General features: G+C 40.9%; 1 protein-coding gene across 4 annotated transcripts in view; it reads right to left on the reverse strand.

Annotated features, from left to right (window-relative positions):
- Positions 1–837: 837 nt before the first annotated feature.
- alpha-Catr (alpha-catenin related) overlaps positions 838–17,427 on the reverse strand; it is a 164,030-nt gene continuing 147,440 nt past the window's right edge. For 3 of the 4 annotated variants that reach the window (XM_076525390.1, XM_076525389.1, XM_076525391.1), the window contains exon 12: positions 14,203–14,288. Coding sequence is in view for 1 of the 4 variants with exons in the window: in XM_076525392.1 (XP_076381507.1) it covers positions 14,136–14,288 (153 nt within the window). In the remaining 3 variants the exon portion in view is untranslated. Of the gene's footprint in view, positions 14,289–17,427 lie in introns of all 4 variants that reach the window. The other variant, XM_076525392.1, reaches the window with a different exon arrangement.

Genomic DNA, 17,427 nt, shown 5'->3' on the forward strand with positions numbered 1-17,427 from the left:
AGCAAGTTTAAATTTCAAGAATTAACCAGAAAAATAAGGATCTTATTATTTGCATCTTATTATTATCGTGATCCATATCGACTGCCTTACCGACCTAAAATATGAAAGCTACCTCCTTCACGCACAGTAAGCTCAATTAACAAACAATAGTAGACCGAAATATACATATACATATCTCCTCGTAAATGTACATATATTGTTGTCTTTTCATAGAGAATAAATTGTCTACGTATCTGTTTTCATGAGCAAAGTAATCCAGGCTTCGCTACAAATTTTTAATCAGAACAAATCATATACGATTTTTCAATTTTGAACGGTATTTTTGTATACTGAATATAATACGATGGTAGCCAAGTATAATACGTATCAAATAAATTTTGGAGTTCTATATTATAATATAATATAGAATAATATATATAATATATATATATAATATAATATAGTGGAATATATATATATATATAATATAATATAATATAATATAGTGGGTTTCATTACAATTCGATGATAGGAATAGTTGGAGACGGCATCTTGTAATAGTAAATGCAAATCTTTATCTTACTTTACTCAGTAAATTTATTTTCCTTTCGATATACAGTTCCACTAATCTCTTAGAAATACAATTTTCGTAACGCTAGTTAGGAAAAGTAGGAAACAAGTATCACGCAGGTAAAAGAGAAAGTCATAGAAGAAAGCAGTTCATAGATTTATATATTTCGATATTAAATATTTATTTAGTTCGTAGATATATCCTTTCTCGATGACAATAAAACAGGACAGAAATTAGAATATACGGTAAACACTAATTTCAGAGGGGATTGAATCGATAGCAACTAGTCTGGATACAATTATTTATTTCCAATGTCCTCTTCGACTCCAATACATGTGATACTTGATACATAATGATTCAGTAATGTTCATTAAATACGAAGTACGAAACCTATCTAACGCTAAACTCGTTCTACGATCGATACCTCTCTTTTTATATCGTCATACAAATGAAACATTTGGTAAAGAAACATCCGACACAGGTAGGCAATCGTTTTCCAGTCGTCCTGCCCCCGACAAGCCGGGGATAGGCGCGAGTGTCAATGGTGTCGGACCTGTCTCGGTTTAAACGAACGTTCTCAAAAAGTTCTCGTAGAAATCACGCCGTGCGCGGTTGTTACTCTCACGCTCGCATCGCTAGAAACGTGTTTTGTAAACGAGGGAACGTTAAGCATCGATGGGAAGACCCTGTGGACTACGAAGGCGTATCAAACTCGAACGGAAATCGCGCGCTCGACACTTGCGCGGCCTGCAACTCGAATTTACAGCCACAATCGAGAGCCGCGTTTATCTTATTAATTGGAAACTGTGAGTTCGATCGTCGCATGTTATCAATACAATGAGGATTTTATGCAGTTATTGTAAAAATTGGTAGGCGTAATTGAAAACGTCAGGCAAATTTAAGAGATTAAACATTCCTGTATTATTTTCAACTTGCTAAAATGATTAAAAAAAGAAAGGAACTCTTATTTGCCGTAATTGATGAATAACATTTTTATCTTTTTATTTTTTTAAATGTTATATAACATTTTATTTTTTGCATAAAGATCCGCAGTCCAGCACTTAGTGCATTTATGCCAAGAAATAGCAGATCCAATGCACAATGATAGAAACATTTAATGGATTAGAAAATACTATTATATTGTTTTCAACGCAACGAAATTATTACAAAGAGATTTAAATGTCTAGAATTTTTAATTTGCACGAATATCTGAAGTCTAGTTATCAACTTTGCTCTTCGTCGACGTATCTTCTGCTTACTCAGATAAATAAATCACTGATCTACTTAATGCATTATACGTAAATTAGGGCAATTTACATGGCTACGTTCATTATAATAACACCTTTAGGAGGCTAAGTTTACTTAATTAATTACTTAAATTAAGGCTTAATTTTTGGAAAGTTTGACAGTTTTTCCATTTGAAAATCTATTTCGAGAAACAGAGATTCTGCTGGTTAGAATTTGATGCAATAGTAAGAAAATATAAAATATTCGTAGTTGCGTCAACATTGACTCACACTCAAATTCTATTATTTCTGAGTTTTCGGAACAATTCTAAATTCTGAACTAATTTCATGAAAAATCATTTACATCTTAAGAAACTGCAAATCAGTCGTGCCATTCATCAACAACCTCCTTTAGACTGTGAATTTTTATGCAAAATAAAAATTGTTCGAGTTCATTGTAAGAAACGTAAGTCTGATAGAAAATGTCTTTTCTCTGTAGTCATTTTTGTCGTACATAACATGAAGATATAATTAAAATTTTAAATTAAAGTTTGTTCATTCGTTGTTAATTTATATACAGAGACTGAAATTTTCTGATTTCGAGCTACATCAACTTTTTCATACCCGCACGAATAATTTGGACTATAGAGAATTAAGATTTCGTAAACTACATGTAAAATCTTCATCACAAGCTGACCCGTTGTTAAAGAGCAAGGGGTTAATTCTTGTAATCATTTTATTGTTTGAAATTACACCTACTCGTTTCCGCCATAAGCGCATAAAATCCGCAGTCTAGTCATCCATAATCGAGGAATAATGCATCGGCTCCAAATTTAGCATTAAAACAGCGCAGTTGTGCCACAGCTTCGAGAACTGAATTGCGCCTACTTGCTCGTCGCCTAGCCGCGAAAGTGTCAATTATGTTTGCGCGCAACTTCTACCGATTCACAGCCAGGGGGCAACCGCGAAGCAAACACGTATTTCAAATTGCCCCGCGCCGTTTTGGTAGCGGCCGTGTGTGCCAGTCGACGATCACAGCCTCGCGTTCGATCTCGAACAAGAAGAACGAAAAGAACGACAGAATCGAATTCTTCATCGACGACGTTGCCCCGTCGACTGAGAAAGGTTGCTTTCTGTCGATGCCGATAACGTTTCGCAGGTACCTTCGGACCCAAATTCATCTCCGTCTTAAGTCGATCATTAACAAACATCGAGTGTTTACGGCTTACGCACTAATGTCGATTGCGATGGTAGTTTCGGAAGAATTGACCAACGTGTATAGTACTTCCTCTTCGACGGTTCTAGGCCAATGCTACGCAACGGAATACTTCGATCTATGAAGATGATCCTTCGTCCCATCACTGCCACATTGCGCTAGCATTGCACAAACGCAATCGAAACGAACATACGGAAACAGAGTTTCATCTTCGGTAGTCTGAGCAATTGCCAACTATAATTCAGAATTAAACGGATGAACAAGCGTACAGCAATGTATCTTTGACAGCATTGCCAATCTTCTGCCGATAGATGCAAAATGGGGCAACAGATTCATTGATTTGTTCCAATGATGAACGAGAAAGGTGAATCTGGTTTTCAGAAAGTCGGAATACATAGTTCGGTTAATTGATAAGTAGACTGCAGATTTATCGCATTTATACCAAATTCAAAATGTGGAAAGAATGTGTTCAAAGAATTTAAACGAACGATAGCATTGTGTTCAACTCATTCAAATTATTAAGAAAAGGAACAAATGTTTGTACAGCTTCTGCATCTTGCAGTCGCTGCATACATTTCTTATTTCGCATAAAGGTCCGCAGTCTGTCGATAGGTAATGCTGCCAACAGAGATCACAACGACAATAATAAAGTACCACGTTAGGAGATATACAAAATAATCGAAGTCCCACAAACAGTTGTAAAGTGTTGCACCTGGACAATGCCCAAGCATGAAAGAAACGCAGGTGAGAGGAAGTCCACATCCAAGAAAACTTTCACGTCTCTAGAACACTGCCAACTGTTTGCGCAACGGTCAATTCTTCCTCGCAGCGAGAGTTCGTCAGTTATAATCAGATCATGCTTGCTCGGACTGCATATGGTAAGCCGTATGTTTCCGTACGACGTGTAAACTCCCCGGTTCAGTATCAAGCCAGTCGAACGACCAAATCCGATGAAAAATTCGTTCCGCCGGTGTCCTAAGGCTAGAAAACTGATTCGCGAGACACAGACTAGGACACTCTGCTGAAAACACGTATACACGTTCATATCAAGTGAAACATCTGCGTTTTTCCTTTCATTGAAAAATCGTCTAAACGTAATCGTCGATCTTGATTCGCGACGTGGTAGACCCATCATCGCGGCCAGGGGCGAAAACAACAACGTGCCCCTTTCACCTCGCCACATCCTTTTCGATATACGCTGATAAAAGGCTCACGGTAAGGGAACGCTCGTTCCCCGTGAACGTTCCCGGTCGATTGTCGTACAACTCTCCAAGTGTACGGGTTACTTTCAATCGCTTATTAGCTAATTTGCTCAACGAGTACCCTTTCGAATTCGAGATCGCGTAGAAATTTGATGGTCGCTGATCGAGCACGAGCATGCTCGACAAGGCAATACGGATGCGCTACAGACGCGAAACGTTTCGACGCGAAGTTGCTTTCGAGAAAGAAATTCTCGTCGTTCCGTAACTGAACAGTGTACAGAATTTGTCGAAGATCAGTTCGATTTTTATTTCGGGAATTTTATCGTTAACCCTTTGCACTCGTAGAATTTTCTCGGATCAGCTACCGAAAACTCGAACGTATCTGAGGAGTGTTTATAGAAAACAATGTAAGCGACAACGTTGTTTTCTCTTTTCAAGGTATTCTAAAAACAATTCTTTTCTCGTAGATTTATGTATATTATTAATGTAGGAAATAAAAAACTTTATTCTATTTTTAAGCTATTATTGTCTAGGTTACACGTAAAGATAAAAATAAATCAAATTTCGTTAATAGCTTGAAGATAACAATGTTTTCTCTATCTTCTAGAAAGTTATATTTTTTGGCACTTGTATTGTTTTCTATGAAGCCTTTCTCATGTTCACTTCTCATGTAAGTAACGCTTCGAAGAATATTTAAAATGATAGAACGTTGAAAATATGTAAATTGTTTTAATGAACTTCGATAAAATAACGTATGGATGTTATGTTATGAAACAATCATTCATGTTGAAAGAACAACAATTATCAGTAATCTTGTCGTGTCCCATGCGACGGTACATGAGTGCAAAGGGTTAATATTGCAAAATTAAAACTGAACTCGCGTTCAATTGGATTATCTGATGAAATAAAATCCAGGAAAATTGGTTTCGGAACTAAATTCTAATTACAGTATTATCTTCCTATAATCACGGATTGGTGACGTTTTCATAATCGCATTTCTCCTAAGATGGAGAGATATCGTAGACCCATGAAATACCGTAGAGCAGCACGAAATGTTTTTGTATAAGCTCGTTGCTAGTCCCGAAATAAGGGGTCACAGGAAGGCAATACTGTGTTCGAGAATCAATTGCGTCGTATTACTTAGAAAATAAGATTTTCTGCTACTCTTCTAGTTATTTGAACGAAATTGTATCAAAACGAATTCACCTACGCTTCGTTCCCTCGTCGAAAAGTCCACAAAAAAGATCCTTATACTGTTACTCGCGTAATCGTTATCACCGCTCGTCGCGATCTCATTTCTACGCGATAAGTCACGCTGTGTGCGACCGTAAGGCTCGAAGGAAATACGCGTTATTAGTAAGAAAAAGATTAGGCAAATGCTCGAAAACTTCGAAAACACGGTTACAACATGTCCTGTAATTTTACAAATAGAGAATAAGTGGCTACGTCTATGTTCGTGGACAATTACATGATGTTCAATTGACCGTCTAGTGGATACTGATCACGTCAGTCCCAAGAATGTTGTCTGCAGATGACCGAGGACCTCGAACCCGCCAAAAAATCGCGCTCGTTCAGTCGCAAAATGTAGAAAAATCTTTAGTATAATTTCGTTACGCGCGAGCTTCGTGTAACGTTAATCGTATAGCAAAAGATTGTAGCTCACACGGAAGACAGTCAACCGTGAAAAATGAAATTGTGTCTCGAGTTACATTTCCCGTCGTCGTCGGATTCTCTATCGAAATGCTACAAGCTCGTATACGAATTGTCGATTGATTCCCTACGATTCGGTACAAAAAGATTTCTATTCGAAAAGAGATACTTGAAAGATCCGCGATGCTCATCGCTTCGTTTAATTTAAACAATGCCGTTAGCCTTATACTTGTTGTCTTATTAATTGATAATTATAAGATACGATACTTAGCAAAACTGTTGCACATCGGTATAAGCATCCGGAAAATGATGTTCGTTTGGAAACAGCGATAAAGTTAGTGTTGACAGAACGACGTTGATTTGTTTAAATAGAAAATTAAATGATTATAGTGATCATCGTTCACGCGATGGCAATGCGCACGACGAATAGTTGTATAGTAAGTTAACACGCGCTTACAATTAGAATGTTACTTAGTCGTACGATTAGTTATAGCGCCTAATCACTAGATATTCACGAAAATTGAAATACAAGAAAGAATCTCCGTTCAATTATCAATTTGCAAATTCGCTCGTAAGCTGTTTTAAAAATATGCCGTTAACACTAACTTTATTTCCACGTCGCATCTTATCGTTGAACTCGAAAATCCGTTTTCATTGCTTGTCCGAGTAAAATGAGGGAACTCTTGATCATGCGAAATACATATACGGCACGGAAAACAGTTCACCACGATCACCAATGATAATTCAAAATACGCGTCTTCTATGATTAAACGATCGACTAGCACGAGACTATTCAACGGGTGCGTTGTTTGCTGTATCGGAACGACGGTTTACGAAGCGCAATAGCTGCGATCCACTGGACTAGATCATTAAAAAAGATGGAAACTGTACGAACTACGATCGTAGATTCTATTCGTCGCGTGTCGACGCGATTTCCCTGCGATTCACGGTTCCCCTATCGCGGACACCTGTTTCACCTCTCTTTCACTAATTATATCGTCTGTTTCGTTCACTGGTAAAGTCCAAAAGATTATATATCGTACATCGAGTAAGTCGACAATGTTTAACCACAGGCACGAAATAGTCCAACTAATAGCAATCGTCGCAATACGATATCAATTAACGGTAACGTTTGTGTACATTAATATTAAAATTTGCACTATATCTTCGTCATTATTCCTAACGTTGGGTCTCTTAGTTAGTGCCACGGTGTCGGAAGGAGAGGTGGACCGACTAAGGTTACGCCACTGCAACGTTTGTTTCACGCCTAACAGTTCACTTCCACGAGTTCCCGCGAGAGGTGCTGGTGAAACATCGGTGCTCAGCGATCACTTCTTTAAATTAGATTTATATAAGCGCGGCACTGATGGAGTAGTGTTATTGTAGTGAGTTTCGCACACACGCACACGCAATAGAAACTCTCACTAGAGCACCTAGCGGATTACAATAATTTGGGAAAAATCGTCAATTTGGGAAGAGGCGATACGACTATTCGAGCCTTCCGGCTCGCTTTTATAGTTACCGATTGTCAACAGCTATGAAAACGAGACGCAATGCTCGAATAATCGTACCTCCTCTTCCCAAATTGTCCATTTTTGTGCGCAATCTGAGCGCGAATTAGGAAGAAATTACTCTATATCGAAAGTAAGCCTTTAAGATGACAGTAGTAAGTATGAAGTCGGCTCTCTCTTTCTTACACCGCGGTTAGAGCACAATGAGCGACAAGCGAGTAAACGTTTCCTTCGTTCAATGTTTTAGAGACGAAATAGGCACGACCGATTGCAACGATGAGCTCGTGTGTAAAAGTGTTTCACGATAATTACTGGAACTCTAACAAATTGCCGAAAATTGTTCGCTATATTACGTTTCTGTCAATGATACCGAATTTTTGTTCGTTTCGTTTCACGAGTCGATCTTTACTTTCTAGTTGCCCGAAGACCGAGTCTTTACGCGACGATTAAAACGTCGGCAATTACGTTTACGTATTTCGAAAAGGATTTGTCTTGATGCGGGAGTCTAGCGAGTATCTAAGCATCGCATAATCGACGAGAAAATTTGGTAGGTGTCTAAACTACGGATTGAGGTAGAATTACACCATGGTAAATTCGAGACAATGTACATGCGAGAAGACTACCGATACCGTCCACGATCACAGAGAAACGGTAACCCAAAGACCGTTCTCCGGCCCGTCCAGACGCCATATTCGGCTTCGATTTCTGATGAATCGTCAACGTCAACGCCGTGAATACTAGCCTGTTTGCTTCGAGTCGTTACTGTTTATCGTTAACATTATACAGCCTAACGATATTATCGATACACGTTACACTTACGTACTGACTAGTCTATGAAACGACTGGAACCGCGATGATCTACGTGTACAATCACCAGTTTTTGGTTTTACGCTATATGCGATGAGACATCCACTCGATAGGAAACAACAAAGTTGATCTTGTGGACAGATTTATCGCCAGCCGCGGAATCGTTGATTGCGTTCACCTTGAATCGATGTATTCTTGGTAACCACGAGTTTCTGCAAGTTTGAACTTCGGTAAAACAATTATGATTCTAGGAAGCGTGTCGTTTTGTTTCGATATATTACGGTTTCATGTTTCGGATCAGCGTATTTTGCTTGAAATTTCAAACGTCGGAGGCTTCGAAGAAACTGAGAGAAACTTTTTAAGAAACACGTCACGATTTTCGTTGATCAGCACTCGAATCGATAAAACAGCTATGTCCCCGAGAAACTTGATTCAAACGCAAGTGCTTCGCGGAAGTTTAATTTAAATGCAAATGGAATCCTCGCGGGAGCTAATCGGAAATTCTAACACCGTGTTGCTTGATATTAAATTCTACCATACTTCTGTGACAATTTATGAGCGCTGAAAGTTCTGCATTGGCTTACGCGAGTTGCCAACTGTGTTAGTAGTTTACTAATTTCGTAATTAACAGTTAACTGATTTTATCGAACCCCGCAACGAAATTCACCGTAAACGTGTACGTACACAGTGCACGTCGTCCACGATTCCTCGATGATCTGGCTGTAAATCCCCGCAGATCGTATTTCTAGCTGACTTCTTGCTGGCACTACAGACGCGATCGAATGAAACGGAAAAAATATATAACGCGTACGTCGAACTCAGACCCGTCTCCCTTAGAAAATATTTTGTGCAGTTTTATACAAAAGGAAAAACTTAAGCTTAACCCCCTTAACTGACGAACTTCTATGTATATGTATATGTATATATATATATATATACTAAAGACCGCGTAATAAGGTATGATACAGAGTTTGTACAAACGTGTCGCGTACGTGTTACAACTTATAACAAAGTGCCGGGTTTCGTCCATTCCTGCGAGGTTACGCGTACGCTTCACGGGTCGCGGGTCCGCGTAATTACACTCTAGGAACATCACGGGGACGTCGCTGAACGTCCCCCGATAGGAGGCCCTAGTTTCCGTTTCGGCGCCTCTCGGTGATCTACAACAGCTGTCAACTTTGTCGATTCCAAAGTACCGTGCATCGATCAACGAAAACGACCGGCGATCGCCGACGCGAAGAAGCTCGATCTACCGCGGTAGAGGGTGCCGACACCCATCGAACGACACCGAAGACCGGCCTCTGCGTCGCCGAGGACCGCCGGCCTGTAGTCTTCAACGAAATCCTCATTTAGTCAGTACAATCACATTCTTTGTGCCAACTCTGTATTATACATACAGAATCGATCTTCTATATACTTGTTAAGTACGAGAAATGCATGACTGGTCGACGTGTTATACTCGCGTGAACTTAACCTTGTATGTACAAACGCTTGTTCACGTTCATGCCGTCGCTTGTCGACTGTGAACGCGTCAGCTTTAGAATAAATAAGAAATCGTAGCCTCCGCGGCGTAACGATCGGTTCGCCTTGTAGCGGAGCCGGTCGAGCTGATTTAAGATCACGGGTAATCGCTCCTTAAATTAAGTGACAAGGTTCTAGCGCGAAATGCCGGCCGAGACTTCGCGGAGGCTGCGCCGGGAGGCCGCGCGAGGAACGTGTTTCCGATTGTTATCGTTTGCTCACCGTGACTCGTCTCTTATAGTATTATTAAACACGTAACGTTATTCACCTTATGCTACGCAAGTCGGCCCCGACGTATCAAGTACTGGCTAAAATATAAAAGTGACACGAGCGTTCCTCGAGCGCGGCCGCCCGCCAGCCTCGGAACACGAGCTCGACCTTCGCGGACCCTGAGGGATCGGTTTCGCGACTGTTTGGAAGATAGCTCGTTTCGTTTCAGCGGTCTCAAAGACGTATTACAATTAGCGTTCGTGGATTCGTTTGTGGCACTCGAGAGGAAGTCTACGGAAGGGTTCCGGCCGCCCGACTGGACCCTCCATGAAACTCGATAGATCGTGGTCGAACGGTGAGAAACGTCGTCGGCGGAGTCGTCGTCGAGTCGGGCGACCGGACCGCCTTGAATGCAACAGTGTTCGGACCACGAGATTTCGTTCAGCGGGCGAAAGTGGTGTCTTTGCCACAAAGTACGTCCCTGACCGCCCTGCTGCCGCCCCCAGGTCACCCTCGACGACCATCTCCTGCCCCATTTGGTTGAAGCTGTGCTCAGTGAGTCAGTTAAGTCGCAACGATTGCAGCGCTCGTCTTGGAATCATGGTGCTCGAGTGCAGAAAGCGAATGCTTGGCCGTGAATCGAACAGTCTCGTGAACGAGCAGCTGCCTCTCCTCCGCGCTGGTGCGCGCGGGATTTGGCCAGAATGTGACCAACCATTTTCGGAAGAGGGATGTCGAAGAGACTCCAGGTTGCCCGTCGCACCGACGTGCTCGCGAGCGGAGCTGCTCGTCCAGTCGAGTTTTACATCTTGCCAGTGGTGCTAGTTAGCAAAATATCGACTGTTGTTGGGTACTCAAAGCGGATACTCTTGCCAAGCGCGATGCTCCGCGACGCGGCGGTCGCTAACAACGGCCCAAGCTTTCCTTAGAACGACCGTCTGCTCCTTGCTCGCAGGAATTCTCTAAAGATTGAAGTTGGTGAGACGCTTAAGTGGAAGTTGGCCTCTAATATTTCACCCCTAAAAGGCACTCCGATCGACAGTCCAAATTATTGTCGTTGCACCAACTTTCCTACATGGAAGAACGATACCCTCGAGCAGAGTTCTCGCGGAGGACAGACTTCTGAATGAAAATTAAGAGCTGTTCGGCGCGGTGGTTAGCGACGGGACGCGCCGCGGACGCGTTCCGACTCGATCTCGCCGTCGCTCGAGCCAACGACGGCTCGATCCCTGACGTAGTATAGCAGCAAGACATTATTACGCCAGAGCGGCTTGCACGCCAGTCGACGAAACAACTAGTTGCGCTGATTATTATTGCTCCGACTAATCGGCTTCAAAGTGAAAGCGGTGTAAAGCGATTCGTCGCGGATATCAATTGTCCGTAGCTGTTCTTCCTAATCGCCATCGATTATTCTCTGATATGGCTGTATTATTGCCGTCGAAACCGGCGAATTCCATCGTGCGCCGAATCAGCGCCGAAGTCGCTTCTCAAATGACATACATCTCGATCTGTTGCACGACGGAATTCGCGCGTTAGAAATTTACTCGTGTTAATCGAGTACGGTCGTCGATTCGATAGTCGTGGATAGCGTTCAAGCGATCACAGTACGCATCGAAAGTTGTTCCGAGAGTAGTTTTTTTTAAGTTGTCCGTGCAAGTGAATGTGCCAGGGCTTCGAGAGTTCGAGTAGGTAACAGTAGATCAGTTAGAGAAAGATGTCGTACGGTTCGTTTCTCGAAGAACAGTGGGGAAAAGAGTGCTCTGCTCGGCCCTGGAGCCGAGGTTTCCTCGAATGGTGTTCTTGCCATCGAGAACGAGTGCGGTTTTCGCGCTGAATGCGTGCCTACGTTTCTCGTCGGTCTCCATCGTTCCCGTCGTGTTTCGTAGCTGTGAATGCGACTCGATTCGTTGTCGCATCTCGTACGCGGTGTAATTCGAGCGGAAAGCCCGCGGCATTTCTATATTGAGCAACGCAGATACGTGTACTAATCGCTGAAGTTATAGCTTGTGCTCGAAGCAGATACAGTTTGAAACGTACACGTCGATTAGCGATAATGGCCGTGTCGAAGAGAAGGCGAGAACATTCTTCAGGATTCAACGGTTGCGTACCTCGGATACATACGTGCGTGTACGTCCGAGGAATTTCGCGGTCGGCGGGTCTTGTAAACGATTCATTTGTCGATCACGGGGGACCAGGCGACTGATCTTGTAGCACCGATACAATAACGAAAGCTTCAACGTTCATTCTCGTTCGTCTTTGGGCACGATACACGGCTCGTTCGCAAAGACGATTAGATACTTAACAAAGTTTCGGAAATTTGTGCTCTGTCGAAGATCCTTCTCGGAGCAAATCATCGGTTGTTGTAACAAGAGAGTTTGTTTTTCGAAGAGACTTCTTCTGCTTCAATCGTAGAGCTTGCAATTATTCGGATGGAAATAATCTTTGCTTCGATATGTATACTTTAGGCTTTAACATCGTTTAGTATCATTTTGTTATAGATAGTCGCCTAAAGTATGTCAAAGTACAGTAGAATTCGTGTGATTCAGCACCAACAATATTCCCAATTATTGCTAAACGACTTCTTTGAATAGCTGTATAATCGTTTCGAATGTTATACATATAAATAAAATATATTAAATAATATCTCGTACTAAACTATCAATACCAAAGTTCCATAAGCAATTCAAAAGTCTAAAACGTATATAAAATCATGTATAAAAAAAGACGAAGAATACGCGAGAGATAGGTTTGGCTATCGTACCGCCTATACGTTTTAATAATAAATTAATATCATAACAAATAACAAAACAACGATTAAACTCAACAAATATGCAAGACAATTGTTATTACTATTAACGCAGCAAGTCATACGTTTGAGTATGTTAACTTACTGACAGGTTACATCAAGTGAGCTCAGAATATGTTCCTAGCAGCTCACGTTTGTTCGTATCAACAAACAACATTAATAAACAGAGGTAGACACGCGGTTGATTGACTAGGCAACGCGACTAGATAACATAAAGAATTTCATGAGAGACGAAAGTAAAACGAGCGAGGATACATCAGTCTTAGCAGTGTAGACGTATCATAATTTATGATATTATTAAATAATAAACTAGCTCCGAAATTAAATAAATTCAAAACAACTAAATGTGCCAGTCTCTGTCGATCGATACAATGACTTTAAAATATTTAAAATAGAAGATTCTCAGATAAATCATGTTCGAAATTCTTGATACAAATGCTCTCTAAATGCGTTAACATTGCACCCTACGACACCTAACAAATTTAAACAAACATTAGTAGTTACGAATTTCGCGCTTCCCAAAAAATAAATTGAAGACAGTCGCAACAACTAAATGAATATAATTGTTTTGGCGTTTGGCAAGAGTTGGGTCTCTTTTGACCAAGAGTTAGTACCATCCGAGCACTGATCTTTTGGCAGACAACTGAATATAAATAGCTAAAAACATAAAGTTCAATAAGATGACTAATATCGATCTTAAGGTAGTACTTCCAAAAATACATGAAAGAAACTGACTAGTTCCAAGATAAATAAACATGAAAAATTGCACTATTGTTTGGAAATAATCTTTTTAAACGTCCCATTGAATCATTCTTCAGCAAGTATCACTGCTCAAGGGTCGAATGAGTTCTTCTCTCAAACGATTTCCTTCGTACCGACGACTTCGTAAACATTGTATCCAGAACCATAAACGACGCGATCATTCGAGCACTGAGTCACGCGATCCCGCTGGCCACAAATCGCGTCGAGAAGCGTCTTGGGCCATTTTTCATTGACGGTGGGCCCAAATTTCTACAGCAATCCATTCATCCGCAAAATGCGACCCCTTCCCGACGCGAAGCAAGGCAAGCCTGGTCGCTTGGCGTCGAAGACCCATGTCGCTCGAACGATCAAAAATTATAGAGAACACAATTTCGAATTTAGAAAGACACCGACCACCCCAAAGAAATGACATCGACCTGTTGGTGCTGGGTTCCGAGACTTCTACTGTATGAACTCAAGAGCCTCGAGAACGAGTTTTTCGTACGCGTGGTAGACCTTCGAAATCCCTTCGAAAAAGGGCGAATTTAACGAGCACCGGCGGACCGTTTCGCGGGTGTCCGCTTGAGCTCGACGTGTACGCTTCGCTGGGGCAGGCGAGGTTCTTCCTAGAAAAGCAGAAAGGAAACCCGAGTGCGGCGAGCGTCCCCCTTGGCCCGTCGGGCCATCCCAAACTGTCAGACGGACGGGTCGCTGCCGGGGGCGGAGCCCGTCTTGCTGCCGTCGACACCAGCACCGCCACCGTCGCCGTCGGCGCCCGCACCCTCTCCGCCCCTGTACGGCGAGCCGCCGGTCCCACGCGCCGACAGACCTCGGAAATCCAGGTTGTACTGAAAAAACAGAGGCCAAAAAGCGTTAACAGTTGCCCGACATTGTTTGCTCGTTGTCAAACAGAGAGTGCTGTCCACTGGAAACTTTCGAGATATCCTTCCCTCTCTTTCTCTCTCTCTCTCTCTCTCTCTCTCTCTCTCTCGCCACCACCCTCGCTACGGGGAGTTCAAGAATTCTGGGCCCTGATCACCGTTGTCGTGTATTTTCTCAAATGTCACGTGGCTCCATTCGCGACGTCACGGATGCGCGGTTCAACAGAGCAGAGGTAGAGGGCAGCATAGTCGACCGACGCTACGCGGCCAATCACGAACGTGAAAGCATCCCTGGCAACCCTGCTGCCCTTTAACCCGACTTTGGTGAACTGCTCATCCGCGTCGTCAACAGTGTTCCCGGAGAAATAAGTCACGCACGATGGTCCAGATATTATTTTGCGGTCCAACAAGGAAAGGTCTCACATGTAACACAGTCTTTTTGATCAGGCATTGCACAATGCTAGAGCTTCAAATCCTAAAGCTAATGGCATCCTCTTCTGAGGGCAGTCGATTAACAGCTTTTGAAACATTAAACGTCAAGGTTTTCCCTTTTTTTTCTAGAAATACAGGTGTAGCTCCTTCAAGGTATGTGCAATTTCTATCTGTACATTTCTCATCTACATGTATTTAAATTATTTTATCAATTTTTATTATGAATTACGCTAATCTAGATTATTAGGCACTCGGCCTCATTCCATCAATGTAATCAGGCGGAATTACCGAAATAAATGAACAAATTTAGTGAAACTAGCTCCGAAAGTCGAGCTTTCATAATTTCATAATTAACTTTCATTAATTTTATAGTGCTTTAGTCAGGGGATGCTATTATGGGATGCTATTACGTCTACAAGTGTATTATAGTGGGTTCTGTGACCGCGAAGTAGGTTATTCTACATTCAAATATGAATCAAAAATACAAAATAACATTTTTTGATTTGATATATTATTTTCGAGAAAAATTAGTTTGAAAATTCAGCGATTAATAGTCCTATTCAATAGTAATCATCTGGTTATAACCAACTGCTTCAACTTCTTGTAAATATTCGCGCACTCATATAAGACAACTTTTATTCTACATTTTTGTAATAATAATAACAACAGCTTAATCGTTACAGTAATTTCTCCCCAATTCTCACAAAAATGGACAATTTGGGAATTGGGGAGAAAACTGCTTTTCAACAACTATAAAAACGAGCCGCAAGGCTGGAATAATCGTATCTACTCTTCCCAAATTGTCCATTTTTATGTGTAATTTGGGAGCTAATTAGGGAGAAATTGCTGCATCTATTTTGCAGTAACCGAATCTTGGTAAATATTTTAATTTTTCTTAACAATCGTGCTCCTTGCAAATATAATACACGTTTTAATCTCTGTTGCTCGTGCTAAATCCATGTTAATGAATGGTCCATTTTGGGGGACTAGCAACTCAATATAATCGACTCTTGTCGCCCAAGTAAACACTGTTGCAGAGATATCGTGACATAGCAGAATAGGGATTTATGGTCACGTGACTTCTTATGCTGTCACACTATGGCTTATGGACCTGATTTCGGCAGGTCAAACTGTACACATGTTTGCTGTGTGCGACCAGAACGTGGTGGCGAAAGACAGAGGGGAGCACGAAGGATATCGTACTCGTGGACAGCACTGACGTAAGAGGATGAAAATGGGAACGACAGGTTTTGTACGCTCGAAATCAATGAAGTTATTCGTGATCATTAAAATCGAAACGTAAAAATAATACGATTATCAATTTGAAAACGTGGCCTTGAACAGAGAAAATATTCTGTATTCCTTATACTTTCCTTGCACGAATTACGAGTGGAAATATTTTGGACTCGTGGAAATATCGATTATATTTTTAGTCATCCTCTTAGACTTGCAACGAATACTCTCATTTGAAGCTGGGAAATAATTTCAGTGCAGAATGTATTAATATTTATGACCTCGATCATTATGAATTCCAAAATATTTCTCTGGGATACCGTCGTTAATCTCTAATGAAAAAGCTTTTTAGTTGAAAATGCTCTTCCTCGAAACGGTGCGACTGTTACAAAGTATCGTGAAAAAGACGGCGAATATTGCGATATAAAAGTAACTGAACGTAATTATGAAATATTGTTATTCTAACAATTAGTACTTCAAATAGTGATGCACACGTGTCATTTCATTACGTAAAATAAGCGTTATTTTCGTTAGTACTCGGTATGTCAGTGTGCGACGCCAATAAAAACCAAAAAACAAATTATCAACTATGTTATAAAACATTGCATTGCGCCCATTCCTGTGGGATGACGGCTGGAAACAATAAACTGGATTTGTTATCAGTTCACCTTGCTGTGGATAATGTTGTACATTGTCACGGTGTAATTTGTTAATCGAAGCAAAGCTGTTGCGACGAAAAAGTGTCTGCAAAAATACGGTAATAAAAAAGAAAAGAAAAGATTCAAGCCAGATCACACTACTGCGAGACAGAAATATGCCTACGCGTAAAAAGCGCGATGAAAATAGCGCCGACGAAAAAAAAAAGAGGCGGAAAAATCATTCGACGAACGCGGATGCCGGAAAACGATCGATCAATATCCTCGACGTAAATAGGCAGTTCGATGATTAATTAAAGACAAGTTCCTTCGGGCGAGACGCTAAACCAACTGAATAATTAATCATTTTCATTCAATTAAGGCTACGGCCGAGGTAATAATAATCCCTAATTGCAGTTTTCGAACTTCCTGCGGCGTATTTCCATGATATTTGTTTTAGTAAAACAAGTTCTCCCGTTCTTCTGTAAATCGGAAATTAAAAACGTAAATGCACGTGGAACGTACATAACAAGTATAATATGAATACATTATTATATTACGTATTAATATATTGTATATTAATATATTATACATTAATATATTATTACGTTATACATTAATATATTATTATATTATACATTAATATATTATTATGTTATACATTAATATATTATTATGTTTTACATTAATGTATTATCATAGTATATAAATAAAGTTCATCTAAAAATTTCTCACGGTATCATTTTTATGACTGGCTTGGTAGATCGAGTGTCAAAAATCGCCAATTGAGCCGTTTATTTTGAAAG

This window comes from Megalopta genalis, chromosome 11 (genome assembly GCF_051020955.1).
Source record: "Megalopta genalis isolate 19385.01 chromosome 11, iyMegGena1_principal, whole genome shotgun sequence".
NCBI classification, from domain to species: domain Eukaryota; kingdom Metazoa; phylum Arthropoda; class Insecta; order Hymenoptera; family Halictidae; genus Megalopta; species Megalopta genalis.